The sequence below is a fragment of the Diabrotica virgifera genome, chromosome 3, assembly GCF_917563875.1.
Source record: "Diabrotica virgifera virgifera chromosome 3, PGI_DIABVI_V3a".
Classification (NCBI taxonomy): Eukaryota; Metazoa; Arthropoda; class Insecta; order Coleoptera; family Chrysomelidae; genus Diabrotica; species Diabrotica virgifera.
This window is the reverse complement of record NC_065445.1, coordinates 54,287,522-54,311,608: the sequence shown is the minus strand read 5'-3', so window position 1 is coordinate 54,311,608 and position 24,087 is coordinate 54,287,522. Positions and strand designations below refer to the sequence as shown.

General features: G+C 34.0%; 1 protein-coding gene across 6 annotated transcripts in view; it reads right to left on the bottom strand.

Moving 5' to 3' along the window:
- LOC114326580 (apoptosis-resistant E3 ubiquitin protein ligase 1) overlaps window positions 1–24,087 on the bottom strand; it is a 293,562-nt gene that overhangs the window by 19,849 nt on the left and 249,626 nt on the right. For all 6 annotated transcript variants that reach the window (XM_028274984.2, XM_028274991.2, XM_050646470.1 and 3 more), the window contains 6 exons: window positions 20,576–20,715; window positions 18,315–18,455; window positions 12,907–13,212; window positions 9,406–9,622; window positions 8,558–8,769; window positions 6,884–7,232 (listed from right to left, as the gene is read on the bottom strand). In XM_028274984.2, the coding sequence (XP_028130785.1) occupies window positions 6,884–7,232; window positions 8,558–8,769; window positions 9,406–9,622; window positions 12,907–13,212; window positions 18,315–18,455; window positions 20,576–20,715 (1,365 nt within the window). The remainder of the gene's footprint in view (window positions 1–6,883; window positions 7,233–8,557; window positions 8,770–9,405; window positions 9,623–12,906; window positions 13,213–18,314; window positions 18,456–20,575; window positions 20,716–24,087) is intronic.

Here is a 24,087-nt window from a genome sequence, read left to right as displayed (position 1 = left end):
CTAAGCAACAGTTTTTCCCATAATATATTCATCAATTTTAATTGGATTTCAAAAAGTGACATAGCCTTAGAATGCATGATTAGTTAGCAATGAATTCATCCTAATTTGTGTGATACGATTTCTCTATGATGAAATAACCAAACAAAAGTTAAGAAGTGCACTAATTTACTGGAAAGTTTCAATATAAAACTCAATATAAAACATAAAATCTTATCAAGAAATGTGTTTAATAATCTGCGTTTCCTCCAAAAGAGGAGGATTTCTCCAAGCATTAATAATTACAGCTTGACACAGGCTTGTGTCAAGCACACATCCATTCCTGTGTAAGATGATCTTGAATACTTTCTCTAGTAAGAACATTGTACAAAGGAAAGCAATAAGTTTCTGAAGCAACTCCCATACATGGTTGATGGGATTAAGATCTGGCGGTTGTGCTGGCCACTGTAAGTGTAATATACTTATTATGAAACAAATCTCTTACTGTTGCTGCAGTATGTGGTCCTTCATTATGATTCATGTAACGCAAATCATGACCTGCAGCAGTGGCAAATGGAAGGACAACATGTTTTAAGATACGATCAATATATTGATATTGATTCAAATCGCGCCTTCCACAAAAACGGGAACAGTTCGATTATGAAATATTACTCCATCCAGCCCACCATGTACATGCCTGTGTCTCTCTTGTCGACCAGGTCCTCTCCAAACTCTCACTCTTCTTGAATCAGGGTTGAGAGAAAACATAGCTGCATCTGCGAATAACACAGAACTCCATTCTTGTAAGGCCCAATGCACATGCCGTGCCCACGTTAATCTCAGTCCACGATTACTAAGACGTGACATGGGAACCCTCAATGGACATCTGATGTGCAGGAAAATGACTCATGTTATCTATTCCTCAAAGTTTGGTCACGTGCAGTAATGTTGTGGATATTTTCTAAGGCCCCATAGAGTTCACGTGCAGTTATCTGCACACTTTGACGAGCTAATCCTACCACATACCGATCCTGTCGAGAAGTAGTTACCCCTTGACGATCTCCATGTCTTTCAGCGACATTACCAAATTGTTCATATCGACGTACTGTGGTTCCAAATGCCGAAAAGGTGGTCATGGTCATGAACCTTTAAAAGTGTATATTGTTCATACACTTCGGAATTACTTTCGTACTTAAGGGTTTTTGGCATCGATGATTACGAATCTGACATTATGTTTTATAACAAAATGGTGGATCTGACATGGCGGAAACAAATTGAAAATATCAATCAAAACGCAAAATTGTTTGTCGAATTTGGTAGTTTAAGGTCGCTGATTACAAATCTAACATTATTTTTTTGAAAAACAAAACGGCGGATCCTATATGGCCGAAAGAAATCCGAAAAATTTTTTAAACGCATATTTTTTGAAATTATATACAGTATGTCCCTGTAAGTTGTATCTATATGGAAAACTTTTTTATTATTAATTTTACGAAAAAAAGTTATTCTTCATAAAAAGCTCTGCATTGTCCAAAACCTAAGATTTAGCCATCAAATATAAATTTTTTAAATATTATACGAGGTATGTCAAAAAGTTTGAATTTCACTCAAAGAGTAAAGTAGCTATATTTTTCAGAATATTGAAAATTGCTATTATGAAAAGTTGTTTGGAATTAAAAAGTATATTCTAGTATGCAATTACGTCCTTCTAATTGAAAAAAAAATTTTCTTTTGAAAAATTATGGACAACTATCATTATTTTCAGTTATTTAAATTCAGATAACTCTTTATTAATAATTTTACGAAAAAAAGTGATTCTTAATAAAAAGTTCTGCATGGTCTAAAACCTAACATACAACCATCTTATGTCAAATTTTATCAATTTTATACGAGGTATGTCAAAAAATATGAATTTCGCACAAGAGTAAATTAAGTTTATTTTTCACAATATCGAAAATTGTTATTATGAAAAGTTATTTAGAACTCAATACTATGTTTCAGTATGTAATTACATCCTTCTAATTGAAATATTCTGAACGATAAAGGTACTTTACTTTTAATCTAAATTTGATCTTTTTTGACATACCTGGTATAAAATTGATAAAATTTGATATAAGATGGTTGTATTTTAGGTTTTAGAACATCCAGAACTTTTTATTAAGAATCACTTTTTTTCGTAAAATTAATAATAAAAGAGTTATCAGAATTGAAATAACTGAAAATAATGTTAGTTATCCATAATTAAAAAAAATTTCAATTAGAAGGATGTAATTGCATATTAGAATATAGTTTTTAATTCCAAACAACTTTTCATAATAGCAATTTTCAATATTGTGAAAAATAAAGATATTTTACTCTTGTGTGAAATTCAAACTCTTTGGCATACCTCGAATTCATAAAATTTGATATCTGATGGTTGAATCTTGGGTTTTGGACCATGCAGAACTTTTTATAAAGAATAACTTTTTTTGGTAAAATTAATAATAAAAAAGTTTTCCATATGGATACAACTTACAGGGACATACTGTATAATAAGGACATTTTTAAATTGCTAATTGATTACTACAGTCGAACCCGCTTATTAGAATACCTGTTAAAGGAATATTCCGCTTTAAGGAATAGGAATTTGGGGTCCCGAAACGTGTCTACGGTTCACCAATGATCGGTTATTAGAATATCCCGGTTATAGGAATACTTTTGTTTGGCACGAAGGCTATTCCAATAAAAGGGTTCGACTGTAATACATTTTCTTTTTGAATTACAATATTTAGAACCTATTACTTAGGTAAAACCGCCCATACATACGCAACAATAACCAGAATCATGCAATATGCGTCATTTCACACTTTTGTATTCAAACAACTGCCAGTAATGTATATGCAGTTAAAGGCAGTTAAACCAATGTGATTACGTATCTTCTCACTCTAGATTTTGAGACTAATAAACATTAGTCGTAGAATTATGTACTTTTTGAATGTATTTTTACGAAATTTTGATTATTTCAAGTATATTTTACTGTTTATTCATTAACAAATTTTATGCATTTATTGTTATCAAATCTTTAGTCAACTTTTATCTTCCATTAATACATACTTGAAAGAGAAGAATGTGCTTTATAGCAATAAAATTGATAAACTACAAAACGTTTTGCAGGCGTTTTCAATATACGCGTTCTTTTTGACTTTCACTGCCGGCCAAAATAAAGTCGTACATGGCTCACTTGTCCCGGAGTTATGAATAAGAATTGATCCGGTCTGATCCTTATACCAGCGTATTACGACTCTACGTTAGTTTGAGAAAACAACTGTAAACATGATAATCCCTAAATATTGACTTTTTATTTTACCTCATGACCACGTTTTCAGCATTTGGAACCACTGTGCGACGCCAGAATAGCGAAATCACGCTCCGAGATACGTCAAAATGTGCAACATCAGCTGGTGAAAGATCAGCATCAATCATATTCACAGCACTTACCATTTGAACATGTGTTAAATGCCTACGATCCATGACTACGGTTGCGTAATAATCTTGTTTTATTAAAATTTTAAAGTAAATACAGATAGTTTAAAAGTACCACGCACAAACCTTATGGAAATTAGGTCCCAGTGGATTTCGTTCATACTTTGGGAAAATACTCTTTGAAGCATCCTGATAAAAAGTTCTCATGTGCACAACTCAATCGTATGAAGGATTTTCAAGCTATCGAGGCACCAACTCGTAAAATTATAAGATTTACTAGGTATTCCAATTTCCTGAGTTACTGGTTCTGGCAACATGTAGAAGTTTGGTTCAAGGAAAAGTACTAGTAGTCTAGGATTTTTTCCTGGCTATCCAATGGCGACCTTTATTTGACCTTGACCTTCAACTGACGTCATCTTCTAGAGTTTCGAGGATTTTTGATATAAACAGATTAAATTGATATAAACAGATTACTCATGGGTTTTTGGGATCGCTAAGCACGAATATGCAATCAAAATTGACCTCCGGGGACGTGGTGGCCAGTGCCACTGCAAGGGACGTCATCTTCTAAAGTTTCGATGGTTTTCGGCCTTTAATTGATGCAAATGAATCATTGGAGGGTTTTTTGAGGTCGCCAAACACGAATATGCCACCAGAACAGACTCCCGGAGCACCTGGTTTCCAAGGTCAATGAAAGGGGCTCCTGGAGTTTCGAGGGTCTTTGGTACTACATTGATGCAAACGGATTAGTTATAGGTTTTTGGGGTTGCTGAGAACGAATACGTGATCAGCACAGACACAGAAGCACCTGGTGCCTAAGACAGGTTATCTTCTGGAGTTAAAAACCTAAGAGTAATCCATTTGATTCCTCCGAAACTACAGAAGATAGCCTGTTTTAGGCACCAGGTGCTCCTGTGTCTGTGCTGATTACGTATTTGTGTTCGGCAACCCCAAAAACCTATAACTAATCCGTTTGCAATAATGTAGTACCAAAGACCCTCGAAACTCCAGGAGCGCCTTTCATTGACCTTGGAAACCAGGTCCCAAGTAGCACCGACCGGGTTTATTAAGTCTTTTAAGGATGTTTTAAAACTTAGAATAAAACTAAAATTAAATCCAATTGGTTTTTAAGTAAACCTTAAGGTTGCAATAAAACCGCTTTCAGCATAAAAGGGCCCACACTGAAAGAGGTCAATAAAACCAAAAATAAAAACCTTAAAACTTTGTTTTTTTTAAGCAACTGGTTTTAAAGCTGCTTTTTAAAACCTTGTTAAAAACATTTTAAGTGCAGGCAGTTTTATAGCACACTTAAAAAGGTTTCTTAAATGGAGACTTTTAAAGACAATTTACCACATTAAATTATTCTTTAAACCCATATACTCCACATAGGCCAACAAATTTTTACATGTGTTATGATAGGTAGATACCTATTTGTAACCATAAAATAATAAAAAGTACTTGTGTTATTTCGGACTGTCAAGGTAGAAAAACACTTGCGCGCCCAATTTTATTGATAATGTTAACAAAAGTAGGTCTAAATAACTCACGCGCCCTTAAATTTCTCATTTTTGGCGAATAAAAAATAATAATAATAAAACAATTTAAATCCGAAAAATATTCATTTGAAAGAAAAATAACTTTATCTACAATTTTAATGTTTTAATGTTAAAATAAACCGAATTTATATCTTTAAGTCGCTTATTTATCATTTTTATTCAAGCCTTATATTGCAATATATCATGGCTTTCAGCATCTCCAGAAAGCAATATGGCCGAAAACTAAATAAAACTATTTAGTCTATCTACAGAGAATTGTTAAGATCAAATGGCTTTATTTTATACCTTTCCAAAAGCATATATCCTACATAAAAGCAAGATTGCCTTGGAATTAAAACCGTTTAGTTTTAATGGTGCTGTCAATAATGCCACTCGGTTTTAATGTGAATCTACCCTTAAAATCGAGGCGTCGTAGTGCTGTGTGTGTTGTATTCTTTGAAAAGTAAGCCGTAATGACCAGTTCGTTTATATTTTAAGTACTTGCGACTTATTTCTTCCATACTAACTGTACTTCCACTTTTTACAACACACTACACCACTGTTTCGCTCTAAAACAAATGGGCGACCATTTTGAACATGAAAGAAGAGGGGATGAGTTTAGTTTTATTGTTTCTAACAAGAAGCATAGTTTAGTTTTTACGAAAACCAAATTGATTCAGATGAGCGTTTGGTTTTAATATAACCTAATAATTGCTTTTAACAATGCAACTTTAAAGAAAATTAACACACTAGTTTTAAGGCATATGATTTATTGACATAATAGTCTTGAGATCAAGTAGTTTTAATAAAAGGTTTTATTAGTCATATTAGGAGAACCTTTAAAACTACAATAAAACTAAAAGGTCTAAAAAGTAGAATCTAATAAAACCAAATGGTCCGAAAGTTGTTAATAAAACTGATTAGTTTTAAAGTGGATTGAGAATAAACCATCATTTTAAAACTGCAATAAGACAAATTATCTATTAAGATTAAATAGTCTTATTTTATACTATCATTAGATACTTTAAAACTAGTGACAAATGCTTAACAGTTTTAAAGTTATGGCAGTATATCTACAAGGTAACTTTAAAACCATTATCTTCTCATTTACCACAATAAAACCTTTATAAATCTTAAATAAAACTAAAATGTTTTTATTGTGCTACTTGGGGTGCTCTGGGAGTCGGTTCTGGTGGCATATTCGTGTTTAGCGACCTCAAAAAACCCTCCAGTAATTTATTTGCATCAATTAAATGCCGAAAACCATCGAAACTCTACAAGATGACGCCCCTTGCAGTGACCCTGGCCACCACGTCCTCCGGAAGTCAATTCTGAAGGCATATTCATGTTTAGCGATCCCAAAAACCCATGAGTAATCTGTTTATATCAATTTAATGCCGAAAACCCTTGAAACTCTAGAATATGACGTCCACTGAAGGTCAAGGTCAAAGTAAAGGTTGCCATTGGATCGCAAGGAAAAAATCCTAGACTACTATTTAGTACTTTTCCTTGATCCAAGCTTCTATATGTTGCCAGATAACCAGTAACTCAGGGAATTGGAATACCCAGTAAATCTTATAATTTTCCGAGTTTGTGCCTCTATATCTTGAAAATCCTTCATACGATTGAGTGCCCATGAGAACTTTTTATCAGGATGCTTCAGAGTATTTTCCCAAAGTATGAACGAAATCCACTGGGACCTAATTTCCATAAGGTTTGTGCGGAGTACTTTGAAGCACTTTTTCTTTACAATTTAAAGCAATTAGTCATAAGCGTTGTCACTTGTGCCTTGTTAAGTGTTAAGTTTTTATTAAAAAAAGTGGAGTAATAGTGGTGTTCCTTAGATATTTTTGATGTGTGTATTATTTTTAAGTGCTGTATTTAAGTATAATTTTTCAAGTGAAACTTACCTTGTTCACCTTGAAAATTAACCTCAAAATTCTTGCACCAATCAGCAACCGAAAAACTTTTGGTCGACTTCATGCTCGACTCTAAAAGTTTTTCCCTACTGACTTTCATCGACAACTTTTCGTGGTAGTGTTTGTGATGGAACTTTCGAACTTCGTGGTAAAAAAAGTCTTGTTTATCTTTAAACGTTTCGGAACCGCCCATATTCTTCAGGAGAAATTGTGCGAAAGTAGCTGCTATAACGTTTCTATCTTTCGAAACTAGTTCTATCTTTGGTTGACAACCGTCGTCTACGGTAAACGATGAAGAGTAAAATTCGCTAAACTTCAATGTGTCTGCATGGAAATTGAACTGGAAAAAGAGAAAAATTAACACAACTGAAATTAAAACTGTTAAGTAATATCTACTGTAAGTGTATCCGCTGGGAGCGTTAACTATGATTATATCTTATGGATGCTTTATGTGTGATTTACAAAAACAAGAGATTATTTAAAATGTTATTATTAATTTTGTGCTAATGTATCAATGCAATAATAGAAATTTGCTATAAATACTCTATATAGTAGAAAAAGTCTGATTTAATACATAGGTATAGTTTGAATATAAAAAAAATACGAAGAGATTTTAAGTCCGACAGCCGAAGTGTGACGTCTCGACTTTCTTATTGTTATTTGTAAACAAAGGTTTGCTTAATCACAAGCCTTTTTAATTCCTATAAAGTTGAAACTTTGCTTCCTCTGCTGCTTTTTCTGCTTAAGTATAGTGTTTTTAAGATAATACCACCATAATTCGGTCTTAAATTTGTATGAAATATGGTTTTTTAGTAATATTCACCAAGCAAAGGCTAGGAATTTTTGTGAACCATTGTATTTTGTATAATAAAAATGATAATGTGCTTTTCCAAAGCTTGTAAACACTATGGTGAAAGAGGGATATGTAGATTCTTTGCGTTTCCAAAGAATCTGGTTAAAAAAGAGGTGGATTTCATTACTAAGATAAGAAAATATAGTGAAGAAAAAGAACTGACAAATTGAAGAGTCTCAGATGCAGAATCCACCAATTTAATAAAATTAAAATGGTAAATAGTAATTTAAAACTGAGACTTTTCGTGTTGAAAGTTCTTTCTGGTACATCCTTAATCTGCGACTTTAACAATTTGTAAGACCGCAGACGACGAATGTATAAAACAAAAAGGATTCCTTGCAATCACATTCCGTTTTTATTCGTCTAGGAAAAGGACAGAAGAGAAACTTTCTTTTACTCAAATCTGAGTAAAGATAGAAAAGTAAATAGATGGTTTTGCATGTTTTCGACTCAGAGGGTTGCACAATCGCTGGTCAGCTGTTTTCACCGTTTCAGGCTTTTTCAACAGCGCTAGCGTGCACTCCTCTGAATCGAAAAACAGCTCAACCATCAATTTCATTTATATTCATTCATTTATAATCATTTATATTATAACCAAACTGTCAACATTTAAGTGGATGACCAGATAGAGGAGTGAGACAAAGATGCATTCTATCCTCGGTGTTATTTACTATGCACTCTGAACATATCTTAGAGCAAGCAGTGGAAGAACTACAGGAAGTAGTATTAGTCAATGGAATGCGTCTAACAACATTAGATATGCCGACGACGCAGATAATATGTACAACAAAACTATACATATACTATCTTACCTTAGTCGATGGACATAATCTAAAAGTGAACAGTCTCTTTGGTATGAACTTCAAAATAAGTTCTTTAATAATAAGTTGTTTGGGCGATACATAACACAAGATCTTCTTTGGTTTGGGTATCCTTTCCCCGTTAATTCCAACTAGTTTTGCGTCATAACAAATATTGTGGTTTTTCGAAGCAACGTTTCTATGGACTAGAGTAGAATCTATACCTAAGAGAAAAGAAATAAAGGCACATTTATAACAACATCAAGCATCATAACAGTAAAAGTATCATTGTGATGAAGATTTCAAAATTTGTCAGTACCAAACATTTAAGGCAGCGTAAAAGTAGAAGAAACAATCATGAAAAATGAGTACCAGTGCATAACATTTGCTCTAACGATCCTACCAAGAACCGCAAAAGAATTAAGAAGAGTTGTGAAGAAAATTACTGAAGAACCACAGAAATTCGGATTGGAGCTAAATGAAGACAAAACCAAATCTATGATCATGGGAGGAACAGATGATAAAAGAAGAAGAAGACTTTATTGTGAGGTCTGTAAGTGGTAAAAGGTATTGTTTTAAAAGGCTGGACAAATTTGAATACCTGGGTATAGTATACGGTATACGATGAAAATGGAAAAGAGAAATAGGAGCTCGATGCTAGAAGAGCAAAAGAGAATAAAAAATTAGGCATTATTCAAACTTCGAATATACAAAAGTCATGACACTCACAGTAACATAAGCCTGCGAGGCATGGACATTAAATAAGAAGGAAGAGACAATCTATTCATGTAAATTTTATTTCATTTGAGTGACATTATATTTTCCATAATATGTGTGCGGTGACCTTTATAAATACTTACTATTTAACACAATAATATCAAAGTCTCCATTATGCAATTCAGAGCCATGGTAGTAGATGGTAGCATGATAACAACCCTCTCGTATAAATTTTAGTTGTACGCTAACTCGTTGACTTTCCCAATCGTAATCTAAGCTAGTCGTAAAGTTTTCTTTATCTATTTCTAATTCGTTTTCCTGCGATTGAGTTCCTAATTGCATTATATCGATTGTATAACCCTAAAACATAAACAAAGTAATACTAAACACAGTGGCGGCTGATGAGGAGGGCTACTGGGCGCCGCCCTCCCTAGAAAAATTATGTACAAACTAATCGTACTTAATGTTTTCATATTTCATATGCACACTTTTGTATTAGAACTTCTTTCTTCTGTTGGAATCAAATTAAAATATACCTAACCGAACTAAATTTTATAATTAAATTTGTTTTAAGCATCCGTACTATATTCGGGGGTGATTTCCTAACGACCGATTAACAGACACATAACTATGGAATTTATACGGGTGTTCAGAAAGCAGCCCAATTTTATACAGCTTTAAAGCGTCCATTTTTCAAAATCAAGAATTTGCAAACGTGCCCTCCCATACAGTCAATATACGGTATCTGAATCTAAAAAAACACGGATATGGTATTGGAATAAGAAATCTGTCAAAAAAAAATCAGGATCCCATATTCGTGTTTATTAATATTCAGATGTTGTTCTGAAGCTTTTACCTTGTGGCATTTTTATAATTAACTATTTAAATGGGAGATAAGCCACAATTAAATTGAAAAAAATAATTTTATTAACGTTTCGACGCCCAAATCAAAAATAATATTCAGATGCCGTATATGTATGCAATGTGTGTGACGGCACGTTAACAAATTGATGCTTTTGAAAAATGGACTAAAAACTGACACTTTGAATCTCTATAACTCAGAAACAATTGATTTCTGAGTCCTGAGGGGCAGAGAACTTTTGATTAGCATGATCAGACTACCTCGATGACTATTATTCAGTTAAATTGACTGAATCCACTTTTACACAAGCAAATAAAAAATACATCAGGAATATCTGCACCAATTAGAGATGTTGAAAAAGTATCTATTCGTTACTTACGAATACCGAAAGTAACGATTATTATACAGCGAGGCAAATCATTACTTTGATTACTTCGTTACTTCGTACCAATCGTATCAGAGCGAGTAACGACTATTGTATCTACTTTGATTACTCTGATTACTTTGTACCAATCGTATCAGAGCGAGTAACGACTATTGTATATCAACAACCAGTACACTTGATTACTTGCTACCAATCATATCCCAGCAAGTAACGGACGGGACCGGTATTTTACGAGTGTTATTGAATATCGTTATGGGTATGAAGCGTTTTAAGGGTGTAAGGGTGAGGAGAAGATAGAAGATGAAACAAAGGGAGGTATAATGGCATACGTAAAATATGTAATGTATGTCATTAACAAAGATCGAATGCGAGAACCCTATATTTTTAAAAGTAACAAAAGTAATCATAGTAATCAAATCATTTTTATCCCCTACACAGATCAGTGAAGGTCGTTGTTATATCGAAATACCTGCACAAAATACCTACCTACTGAGAAATACGCTTCTCGATATGATTACCGGTACTCAAATACAAAAGTAATCATAGTAATCAAATCATTTTTATCCCTTAAACAGATCGGTGAAGGTCGTTGTTATATCGGAATACCTAAACAAAATACCTACAGTCGGAAAAATGAAAGAATACCCATGAACGAACCTATAAAACACGCTGTATTTTCCTGTCACCGTGTCACAAAGAAAATTGTCCAGTGCAAGTACATGTAACAATAATTGTTACATGTCAATTTTTTGTGTGACACGGTGACAGGAAAATACAGTGTGTTTTATATGTTCGTTCATGGGTATTCTTTCATTTTTCCTACTGTACCTATTGAGAAATACGCTTCTCGATATGATTACCGGTACTCAAATACAAAAGTAATCATACTAATCAAATCATTTTTATCCCTTAAACAGATCGGTGAAATACCTACTTACTGAGAAATAGGATTCTCGATATGATTACCGGTACTCAAATACAAAAGTAATCATAGTAATCAAAGTAACGAATACTGTAAATGATTACTTTATACAAAAGTAACGATTTGTAAAGAATACTCGAAAGTAACTATAATCAACATCACTAGCACGAATACGACAATCAATGAGACTAGTAGTTGAATATTGGCTTATATGAATACCAATAAGAATGTAGTTTATACTCCAAATTTTCTACAGGAAGAATAACAAAGAAACTACCTTGATGGACTGAGAAGTCATTAAAATGATAAAGCAAAACTGCTAAACGCTCCTCCCGAATTTGCAGACGACTGAAGAAACTATAGCCAACAGACATAATAAATTAAATATATGAACTAATGTAAAAAATATAATAGAAGAGTTGCCACAGCGCAGCTTCTCACTCATGTATTTAACACTCAAACTACATTTGGGAGCAAAAAATTGTCTCACTCGATGAATTATACACGTTAGATATCTCGAATTTCCTAAACCTGTTGACCGATTTGAGTGATTTTTTTAGTGTTTTGAGTGTTTTTCCTCAAAGTTCGGAACTCCTTGTGGAATATTCTAGCATATTAAAATATTGAAATTAAAACTCAATTGCAGTCTTAGGCTTTTTTAAACATTTTCTTTTTTTATTCATTTGATTATGTTGGATAATAAAAAAGTTAGGTATGTTAACAACTAGCCATGTTTTTCATCAATAAATCCTCATTTTCTGCTTAGTTTAATAAACAAGCCTAAAGTACGCCATGAGAAATTAACAATTAAATGGATGTCAAATTGTTAACAGTCAAAAAGTGACTGTTTTTTTACTTTATTTTGATTATGATTATTTAAAGTTTCAATTAATTCCGTATTTTTTTTTGTTGTTTGGTGGAAATGGAACGCGCTACAAGGAATTTGACTCGCGATGAGTGTGTTCAAGCAGTGATCTTACATAGTCAAGGACTTTGCTACCATGCTATCGGCTCCTTATTTTGGTAACAATTTTTGCCAATGCACGATAATGCAAGACCTTACGTTCATGAACTGTAACCGAATATTTACAACAAAATCTTCGGACTTTGAATTGGCCATCGTATAGTCCAGATCTTAATCTGTTCGAACATTTGTGGGACATTATTGACAGAAGACTACGACAGCGTTAGCCACCTCCTAGAACCTCACAAGATGTAGAAACAGTAGCTCTCCAGATTTAGAATGATATTGATCAAGACCAAACAGCATACCTCATTTGTAATATAATAGAACATATCTCTTTTATTATCGAACATAAACGAATGAATCAAAAAACAAAATGTTAAGAAAGCCTAAGGCTACAATTGAGTTTCAAATTAAATATTTTATGTATGCCATATGACTACAAACTATAATTATTATTATTATATGTATAAATCACAAACCTCTATTCATTTTAAAAATGTATCCTTACCTCTGTAGGATTATCACCTGACGCATACCGACATATATTGCTATATTCATCTCTGGGTTCGATGTAGAGTAGATGGGCGACATTAGCAGTACAAACTACGGTGCTACAATGTCTCACAACCATGGTCCTTTGTGCAAACGCTGGCCCAGCGACGAAAATCGTTGTAAAGGGACTACCGGCGACGTGCTGGGTACCTACCATTACCGAAATACGGTACTGGCCAGCGTGACGGACGGTAAATTTAACTTTTGCCACGTTGGCGCTGTTAGGGTCTGTTGGAGATCCTAATTCTGTAATAACGGCTAGCTAAAAACAAAAAAAAAACTAATAAATAAGTAATTGTCAAAGGTACAGTAAAATAGATTTAACTGAAACCCTCAAGGTCAGTTGCACTGCATAAACGAACGTCTGTCGTCTCTTCTTCGCGCGGTTGCAGATAAATCGGTTTTACTGTACAAATCATTATGTGCATTTTTTTTAAGGAAAAACATTAGCCCATGACATTTATAATAGAAAACACCGGAATAAATCGATTTGTAAATTCATCATATTGTATAGTTGCATTTACAGTGCATTAAATGCATCCAAAAGTACATACACATATCAACATCAGTATATTATGAGCTAGCTTTTTATTAGGGAAGTTTTTGGGGTCACTGAACACGAATACGCTATCGGAACCCACTGCGTCGGAACCGGCGCACGTCACTGCTAAGCCACGTCATCTTTTTGGGCACTAGATTGATGCAAAAACATTACTTGGGGGTTTTTGGGGTAGCTGAACACGAATACACCATCAGAACCCATACCCGGAGCAACTGGTGCCTAGGGTCACTGTTAAGGCACGTCATCTGGAGTTTCTCAGATTTTCGGCACTAAATTGATGCAAACAGATTACTCGGGAGTTTTAGGGGTTGTCAGGTGTTGTGAGTCAATACGAATACGCCACCAGAACCGACACCCGGAGTACGTGGCGCCCATGGTCATTGCTAAGCACGCCGTCTTCTGGAGTTTCGGGGATTTTTAGATGTAATGGACAATTAGATGTAATACAAGTCTCGAATTGTTTCTAATGCTCTGTCTCCGTTTCTTCTCGATAGACGATGATAAATAAATGTTGAAATGGCGGAGTAAAAAAATGGTTTTATTGACAGCTACTGAATTGGTACTTGACAGAACAGGTGTTGGTTACGTAAAATTTCATAATATAATAATTTTATAATATTTAGTCTATTTAGACTGTTATTCAGGTCCTATGGTGCTCAGACTCTTGTAAGGCTACTATTCCTACTAATTTCGGTGCGTTCTGGTATTTTTTGTTTTCTTTTCCTCCACACAGATTTGTAACAGTTATTCAGGTTGCCAAAGGTCTTCTCCTTCGAAGCTGCAATCCCTATTAACGCCTTTTTGATGTTTTGTTGAAGGACCAGGAAGAAGCTCGAAGGTGCTCCGGGAGTCGCTTCTGATTGCGTATTTCTTGTTCAGTGATCCCAAAAACTCCCGAATAACAAAATCTGTCCCTTATTATATTGATTTTGACATTTTTATGCACTTTTGGATGCATCTTTAGGCACTTTAAAATGCAATTTAGCATTTCCACCCATTTTTCTATTGAATACATTTTCCTGACGAACACAATGCAAAAAGTGCTAGGTGCTGTATTTTAAAAAAAATTTTCTGCTGTATTCTTGCTGTATTTAAGATTTTGCTGTATTTTTTCCTTAATGCCCTCGTCTACATGTATGGCAATATTCCGTGATTGCAATGCAAATGGAAAAAATGAGCATTACGAATTTGAAGACGATTTCTGAAGGTCTTCATAAGTGACAAGATATTCCTATTGACATCTTAAGCTGTTATCTCAGAATCAACAGAAGCCAAGAAAGCGAACAAATAACATGAATTGTAATTAAAATTTAACTTTTGTTCGTCACTAATATTCGTATATATGTATATTATTATTTGGTGCATGCAAATAATGAGTAAAGTAACTCAATACGTGGATAATTACGCCAATAATTATATAATAAATTGAGTTGGTAAACATGGTAGTATACTCAAAAAACGAAATACATATAAAACAGGAAATTGTTGCATGATAATTATACACGTAAAATTATAGTATAATTTTACACGCCACTCCTCAAATTTCGTAATAATCCATGAACTTCGAAATGAATCACTGGCAACTAGTTCGTTCTCCGACACCAGCGCATTTAAGAAAAAAATAAATCTATTTTTAAATACACCTATCGACTTGCAACTTTTTGCATGCGTTTGGGATGACATTAGTAAAAAAGTCTACAATACAAAAATGGGTAGAAATGTATAACTGCATTTTAAAGTCCATAAAATACATCCAAAAGTGCATAAACATGTCAAAATCAGTATATTAAGACCCAGATGTTGTTACTCGGGGGGTTTTTGGGATCGCTGAACATGAATACGCCATCAGAATAGACACCCAGAGCACTTTGTACCCAGGGTTACTGCTAACGTACGTCATCTGGAGTTTCGAGGGTTTTCGGCACTACATTGATGTAAACAGACTACTCGGGGGTTTTTGGGGTTGCTGAAATCCCCCAAGTACTCTGTTTGCATTAATCTAGTGTTGGAAAACTTCAAAATTCCAGATGACGTGCATATCAATTACCCTGGGCACTAGGTGCTCCGAGGGTTGGTTCTGTTGTCATATTCGTATTCAGCAACGCCAGAAAGCCCCGAATAATCTGTTTACATCAATTTAGTGCGGAAAGCCCTCGAAACTCCAGATGACGGGGAGAAACCTGGGCTGATGGCTTATTCATGTTTAAGGACTCCAAAAACATCATCATCATCATCATCATCATCATGTAGCGCTACAATCCTGGGTGGGTCCTGGCTGACTGTACAACTTTCTTCCAATCTGTTCGGTCTTCCATCAACCTAGGGTCAAATGGAATGTTCATTTTTCGGAGATCTGCTTGGATGTTATCTCTCTATCGCATTCTGGGACGTCCGAGTGGTCTTTTGCCTGTAGGAATCTCCTCCCATACCAGTCTTACAAGTCTCTCGTTATGAAGTCTGTGTACGTGGCCTGCCCATCTTAGTCGCTGTGATTTAATTTCTTGGACAATATCGGTGTCATTGTAGAGTACTTTTAATTCGAAGTTGGTTCTGATCTTATACTGGTTTGTGTTAATGTCGTGGTGAGGTCCGAAAATTTTTCTAAGTATTTTTCGTTCAAAACGTCTGAGCTTTTTTTCGTTTGATTTGGTCATGGTCCACGTTTCGCAACCATATGTTAGTACATGTCTGACGAAGGATTTATAGATTTTGATCTTGGAACTTCTTGTAAGATTTTTTGATTTTATAAGCTTATTCAGTGCGAATAGACAGCAATTTGCTGATTGGATTCTGTATTTTATTTCTTCAGTAACATCGTTGCCAGCTGTGATTACGGCCCCCAGATACTTCAAACGTTGTACTCTTTCGAAATTGAAGGTGTTGGCCGTCACATTTTGTCCTATCCTGTGTCTTCGTGTCGTTCTATTTATACACATGTATTTCGTCTTCTCTTCATTAATCATCAGCCCTACTTCGCTTGTTGCTCCTTCCACCTTGTTGAAAATGGCTTTTGTGGATAGGATGGAGTCTCCAACGAGATCAATGTCATCTGAGTATGCTAGAAATAACTTGGGACCTTGAACCGATAGCAGTTCTATTTTTATTTCGGCCGACCTCATGGCTTTCTCTAATACAAGGTTAAATAGTAGTGGAGATAACGCATCACCCTGTTTGTGTCCACTGTTGATTTCGAAGCTGTCAGACAGTTTATTATTTACACGTACTTTTGATATTCCACCCTCCATACAGACTTTAGTCATCCGAATGAGTTTCTTTGGTATTGAGAACTCCACCATGGCATTCCATACTTGGCTTCTTTCTACGCTGTCATATGCCTGTCGTAAGTCTATGAAGAGATTGTGTATGAGTCTGTTATACTCCCATCCCTTTTCTAGAAGCTGTCTCAGCGTGAATAGTTGATCTATTGTTGATCTGTTTGCCCTAAAACCGGCTTGATATTCTCCTAGGACATTTTCATCATAAGGGGTTAGTCTACTAAGAATGATGTTTGAGAGGATGTTATATGCCGTGTTTAAGAGTGAAATTCCTCTGTAATTCGCGCATTTTGTTTTGTCCCCGTTTTTTGTGGATGGGCACTTTGATGTTTTCCTTCCATCTTGCTGGTATCCTTTCTTCTAACCATATCTGTGTTATTAATTGGTGGATTTGGCGATGTAGTGTTTCTCTACTATATTTCAGAAATTCTGCTGGTATCTCGTCCGTACCCGGCGCTTTGTGATTTTTCAGCTTATTTAAGGCCTTTCGGGTTTCTTGAAAAGAGGGATTTTCGACGGGCTTGTCTGCTGTTATATAGATCTCTTCTTTGTGCTGTTCTTCCTGTATGATGTTTAGAAGGTCCCTGAAATACCCTTTCCATTCTTCCGTTAGTTCTTTATCGCCGATTATCATATGGCCTTGATTGTCTCTCAGTGTATGGATAGAATTGGTTCTATGTCCTCTTTTCTCTTTGTAGATTGCTTTATAGAACTCTCTGGAGCCTGGTTTGGGTCGGTCTCTCTCCATAGCTTCATATTTTTGTTGTTCATAGTTTCTTTTCTTTGTGCGTATCATTTTTCTTGTTTCTTTTCGACAGTCGTCGTATTCCTTTTTACTTTTGTCTGTTTGTAGTTGTATCCATGTCTTCCTTAGTGTTTGTCTTTTTCCAGCTGTTTCCGACATTCATCGTCATACCATATTTTTGCCCTCTTCTGCCTACTCCTTCCAAAGATCTTGCCAGCTGTCTTGGTTATTATTTCGGCAGTCGTTTCCCACAGCTCTTCTATATCATTGTAAACTGTTTCAGAGTTGAAGGTTTCTTCAAGTTGTTCTATATATTTTTGATGTTTCTCTGTGTTCTGCATTTCGTCCATGTTCCATTGTGGGTTCATTGTCGTTTTGTTGTATTTGTGGCTAGATATTCTGCATTTGACTTTTGCTCTGACTAAGTAATGCTCTGTGTCTCCGTCTATTCCTCTGAGGCTTCTTACGTCTATGATATTGTTCCCCATGTCGGGCATCTACAATGATGTGGTCAATTTGGTTTCGCGTAATATGGTCGATTGAGATCCAGGTTTGCTTATGAATGTCTTTATGCGGAAACATAGTTGACTTTATTAACATATTATTAGCTGCTGCAGTTTCTGTGAGTCTTAATCCATTGTCGTTGGATATATTGTGAAGGCTGTGTTTAAACTCCAAAAACGCTCCAATAAAAAACTTTGCTCTTTATATACTGATTTTGACACGTTTATGTACTTTTGCAGATAATTAGTAAAATAAGCGGAACATTTATTTAACATTACCTTTCGTGCACCTCCACGAATATCAACAGTAAAATTATCAGTATCACAGATTGGATAAGGCTGTCCGTTACGTTGGTAGAATTGCACAGTAAAACAAACTGTTTGGCCCACTGGATGATGACAAGACCATTGAAAATTTACCTAAAACACATGACATTATTAAAGTTATCATTTTTTCATACATTTTTATAAATTTTATGTATATTCTAGAGGTGAAAATCTAAGAAGCTCGTTTTTGGATTGCAAATGGGAGAACTCTGATGATTAATTTATTGAGATTGTAATTATGAGGTCTTCCTCTTCTTCTTAAGGTTCCGTCTTCTTTCGAAGGTTGCCGATCATTATGATGATTTGAACTGTGTTCACTGTTGTCCTAAAAAGCTGGTTAGTCGAGCAATTAAACCACTCTCTGAGATTGCGTAGCCATAGCGTTAGTCTTCTTCCAACGCTTCGCTTTCCTGAAATCTTTTCCTGTATGATATTCTGCAAAAACTGGTATTTTCTTTCTTTGATTACGTGGCCAAGCTATTGCAGTTTTCGTATAGGTATTTATTTCATTATTCAATGTTTCGAAAGATAGTCCAAATAATGAAGCTTAAAATGGGACAAAACCTCGCAATTTTTACAGAATAGATCGATTTGCTTGAAAATTTGAGAATAAGTAGTAGATAGTCCAAGGATCAAAATCTATATGAGGCCGAAAGGCGCTCTTACCATGGTGGTGGTTGCCACCCCATCTCGGGGGTGGAAATTTTTTATTTTATTTTGACGGCAAAAGTTGGTAAAAACATTCATTCTAAGCAAAAAACGTTCTATACATTTTTTTGATAAAATTTGAAAGTGTTAGTTTTACATCGAAAAAAACCAATGTTTTTAATCAGTTTTCTGCTAATAACTCAAAAAGTTTTCGTTTTATCAAAACAACTTTCCTTAACAAAAATGTACCTTTTAAAAAAATAAACAAAACATTTTTTTTTTATTTTCTTTAAGACCAATAGTAATCGAGCTATACTTTATTATGTTAGCTCTTCTTCGTCAAATTAACAAAAATGTACCTTTTAAAAAAATAAACAAAACATTTTTTTTTATTTTCTTTAAGACCAATAGTAATCGAGCTATACTTTATTATGTTAGCTCTTCTTCGTCAAATGCTAAATATTGTAGTTTCAAACTCAAAAGACGGGAAAACTGTGCAATTTTTCGAGGATAACTTGTTCAAACTAATTTAAAGTATTTAAAAACATCTATCTACAGAAATAAAAAAAAAGTCTAGCTCAAAAATTAAGTGACTTATTATGAAAATAATGTCACTCCCTATTTTTTTCAACGAAAAAGTGATCTAAAACTTCCCCCTACTTACCACCCTAATTAAAATTAGTCATTGACCTTACTTGGTCTTCTATATTTATGTATTATTAATAGGTTCTAAAGGTCAGACCTCAATTTTTGACCCTTCGCTTCGTTATCGAACGTATTCGCTTTGTATCTGTTTAGTGTACAGATAGCGAATGATCGATAACGAAGCAAAGGGTCAAAAATCGAGGTCCTGAGCGGCTTAGAATGATTAGATTTAAAAAAAAAATGGAGTTAAAAGCGAATAACGAATCTTTGTAGTTTGTTGTCCTAACAACGGGGTTAGCAAAAATTTTTTCTATGGCAAAAACTGAGTGAGCTATTGACAATTAAAACTTGTAATAACATGCAAAAACCACCTTTACCAACCCTTTTACAGTCACCTCTTTTTGCGACTTAGGGTTTTAAAAGGATTTAAACATCAACTGTAAATAAATTGGAAATGTGGATCTACCAGAGAATCCTCCAAATTTTATGGACATTGCATACTCTAACCTAACCGAAAAGTACTGCAGAGAATAGGCAAGACACGAGAACTATTCAACGCAGTGAAATAGTGAAGGGAAAGATCGAAGGAAAGAGATAACTGGAAAGAAAAGACTATCGTGGCTAAGGAACATCCGACACTGAACAGGGCTAAGTTTTGAACAGCTAACAAGGTAAATATTGCTATGAAGATCGCCAATATTGGTCACGGATAGGTACATCAAGATGAAGATTTCTACTATAGATCGACTTAGCTAAATCATTGATTCCCATTCAATTCTAGGTGTTACTCTTTGATGACATGGGATAATAATCAATGCACACGAATAGAGCTACTCCATTCAAGAAACGGTTTGGCCATTACAATCTGTCTAGTCAGTCTAGTGGTACAAATAAAGTTCAACTTTAAAAGTTTACTGTACCTTACAATTCGACGGTAACAAATATTTTCCAGTAACATATTGAAGTAAGGAATGCTTTGCTTCTGGTGCTAATGAAGGTTGAGTCATAGCGGCCAATGTGACCAAGCCGGCGACGGATACAGATACCACCAACATTCCTCCTGAAACAAATACGTACAAGATGAAATACTCAAGCATGTCTTTTACCTAAACAATCTTAAAATACAGTGTTCTTGCACTGATATAAAAAATTTCTATTTTGGTGATTTACAAACTGTATGCCAACTTATTCTTTACTTATTACCGTATGAATGTATCAGGTTAGCTTGTGATCAGTCTAATTGTATGATGTGGTATGTATTGTATATATGTATTATAAACCCCGAAACCAATCCTCCCTTTGTACTACCAATAAAAAAATATTTTGTATTTGTCAACATAGACAAATACACAGATCACATAGATGACACAGTAATACTGGCAGATATCATCGAAGATCTTCAATGTCTTTAGATGATCTATCTCTTGCAAATGAAGCTTTGGATTTTAAAATAAAGATCAAGAAGACAAAACAATGATTATACGATGTAGAAATAATTACCCAAATGTTGGAGAAGAAATCAAGCAAGTAAGGCAGTTTAAATACTTAGGTTGTCTGCTAAACTATAATGGAAATGCTTCGACACTAAAGCCGAAATAAAGAGCAGAGTAGAACAAGCCAGGACTCCTATTTTGGAACTTCGTAACCAATCAGATAGATCATTTAAACATTATTTCACGGTTTTTGCTGTAAATTTTAAAGAACCGTTTGGATTGACATGAAATTTGGCATGTCAAAGAAAAAAAAAGAGAGATTGTGTCGATGTGTGCTTTGGCCCTAGGAGTGAGTCTCACCCTTTCTCGGGGGTGAAAAACTTACGTTCAAAATAAGTCCGGAATTCGATAAACTGACTAATTCTAAGCAACTTTTATTCTATACAGCTTCTTCACTAAGCCAATACTTTTTGAGTTTTTTGCGAGTGAATTATGTTCATTTTTCAACAAAACAAACACGTTTTTATACAATTTTTCGCAAATAATTCAAAAAGTAAATATTTTATCAAAAAAACTATTCTTAGCAAAAATATAGCCTGTGAAAAAGTGAAAAAAATTGTGTACACATGAAGTATCTAGACCTAGTAGAAGCAGACTTATAGCATGGCTAAAGAAAAAGAGGTTCACATTCGCCAAATTTCAAATAAATATAATTCAACGTGAAATAACCAAAAAATGAAGCACTCTTTGGAAAAAACTCATTACAACTTTTTTAAAGAGTTTAAAAAGTTTTATTACTATTTTTATAAAAAAAGATTCTAGCATCAAATGTAAGCAAGTTACGCTCAAAATGCAGTTGCTCCCTTTTGATTAGGCAAAAAAATCGGGAAAATCACCCCCTAATTAACAACTTAAATAAAATTAATCGTTACCGCTTTACAAGTTGCTTTATTTATGTTGTGTTTATATGATCTGTAAGTTTCATCGATTCAACGTGCTTATTTGTTATTGGTTTTAAAATAACATTTTTAAAATTTTTAATTTTGAAAAAAATGCTTTTCTTCAAAATAACTTAAAAATTATTAGCAATAACAAAAAACTTAAGGAGTAATAAAATGTACGTTTTGCTTTTCTGGATATTTTGGATTTATGGTTTTCCCGTTAAACAAAAATTGGTTATGCTATGGCTGTTCAAAGTTTGCATACACTCGGGATTAGTGACTATTTCAAGCCATTTTAACTACAGCCTTTTCAAAAATAAGCACTTTGAACCGATGACACTTACAGATCGTATAAATAATAAATAAACAAAGTAACTTGTGAAACGATAACGATTAATTTTATTTGGGATGCTAATTTGGGGGCGCTTTTCGCGATTCTTTTTACCAAAAAATAAAAGGGAGCAACAATATTTTGATCGTAACTCACTTACTTTTAATGTTATAAGTTTTTTTTAAAAACAAAAATAAACTTTTTTTAAACACTTTGAAAAAGTTGTATAGAGTGTTCCCCGAAAAGTGTTTTTTGGTTATTTCTCGATGAAATATTCGATTTGGAATTAGACGAATAAGAACCTACTTTTCATTAGCTACAACTTTGCTTCTACTAGGTCTACAGACTTCTTATATGCACCATTTTTTTCAATTTTTGATCAGTTATATTTTTATTAAGAGTATTTTTGAAGTTATACTTCTTTACCGGCGATAGAGGGTAAATTTTTATATGGGAAAACCTAGCGACCGGGCGCATGCGCATTATAACTTTGTTCTGATTGGATGTTCAAATGACATGTCAAAAATTATTCAATATGGTGGCTGTGGCACAGCTGTAGTTAGATTATTTATGGTTGTTGCGTTTTAAAATTTGTGTGAAAAGAAACAACAAACAAAAGTTAGTTAATAGTTATACTGCCTTTTTAAATAGTTTTCATATACCTATATTTTTGGACTTTTGGACCATTTTGGACAAGGAAAACTCATTCTAATTTGGTAAGTACCTAGTTTTTATTATAATCATATTGTAATTATAGATTTGGATTAGGTTGAAATACATACATTTATTTTCTCAAGAATGCGGATTTTAGAGAGAAATCCCAAATTAGGTTCGATTTTTATTTTTAAATTATGATTTTTTGGCGTAGATTTATTTATCTAGTAGGTATGTAATGCTTTGATTTACATACTTAATTTGATTACCAACAAAAGTTCTACCAATCTTCATCTAATATATTGTTTTCTTACTGTTTTGTTATATTTTTATATTTTCTTCCACAAAATTTAAACTACATAATTTTCAAAACAATTGTCAAACAGTAAAACGTTCAGTTACCGTATTTTTCCACATGATAAATAATGTGCGATTGGACGAGTGAGTCTACGCTTCGATTACGAGTCAAAGCGGCACGAAATTCAAGGGTTCAATTCCCGATGCAAGTTTTATTTTTTTATGCATATTATGATTGTAAGTATATTTGTTATATAATTTTTTTTTTCAGCAAATGCGTATTTAAAATTTTTGCCAACAATTATTATCGTCCAGAAATCATTTTTTCTTTGTGGTATTTTTCAATGTGTTTGTGTGCGTTTTATTCTTTTATTTTTTTAAATTTTTGGTATAGTCTTAAAAATCACATAATATGTAGTAGAAGTATAACTTCTTACGTGCGTACAAAGTACACACACATTCTTTTTTTTCGACAAAATACTTGCTTTTTGAGTTATTTGCGAAAAACCGTCTAAAACGTGGTTATTTTGTTGAAAAATGAACATATTCACTCGCAAATAACTCGAAAAGTGTTAACTTGGTGAAGAACCCCTATAGAACAAAAGTCGCTTAGAATTAGTCAGTTTATCGAATTCCGAACTTATTTTGGACATATATTTTTACACCCCCGAGAAGGGGTGAAACTCACCCCCTTGACTTATTAGCTATGTGTATGCCAAATTTCATGTCAATTCAATCGGTTCTTTAAAATTTAGAGGTTTTGCAATATTTTACCG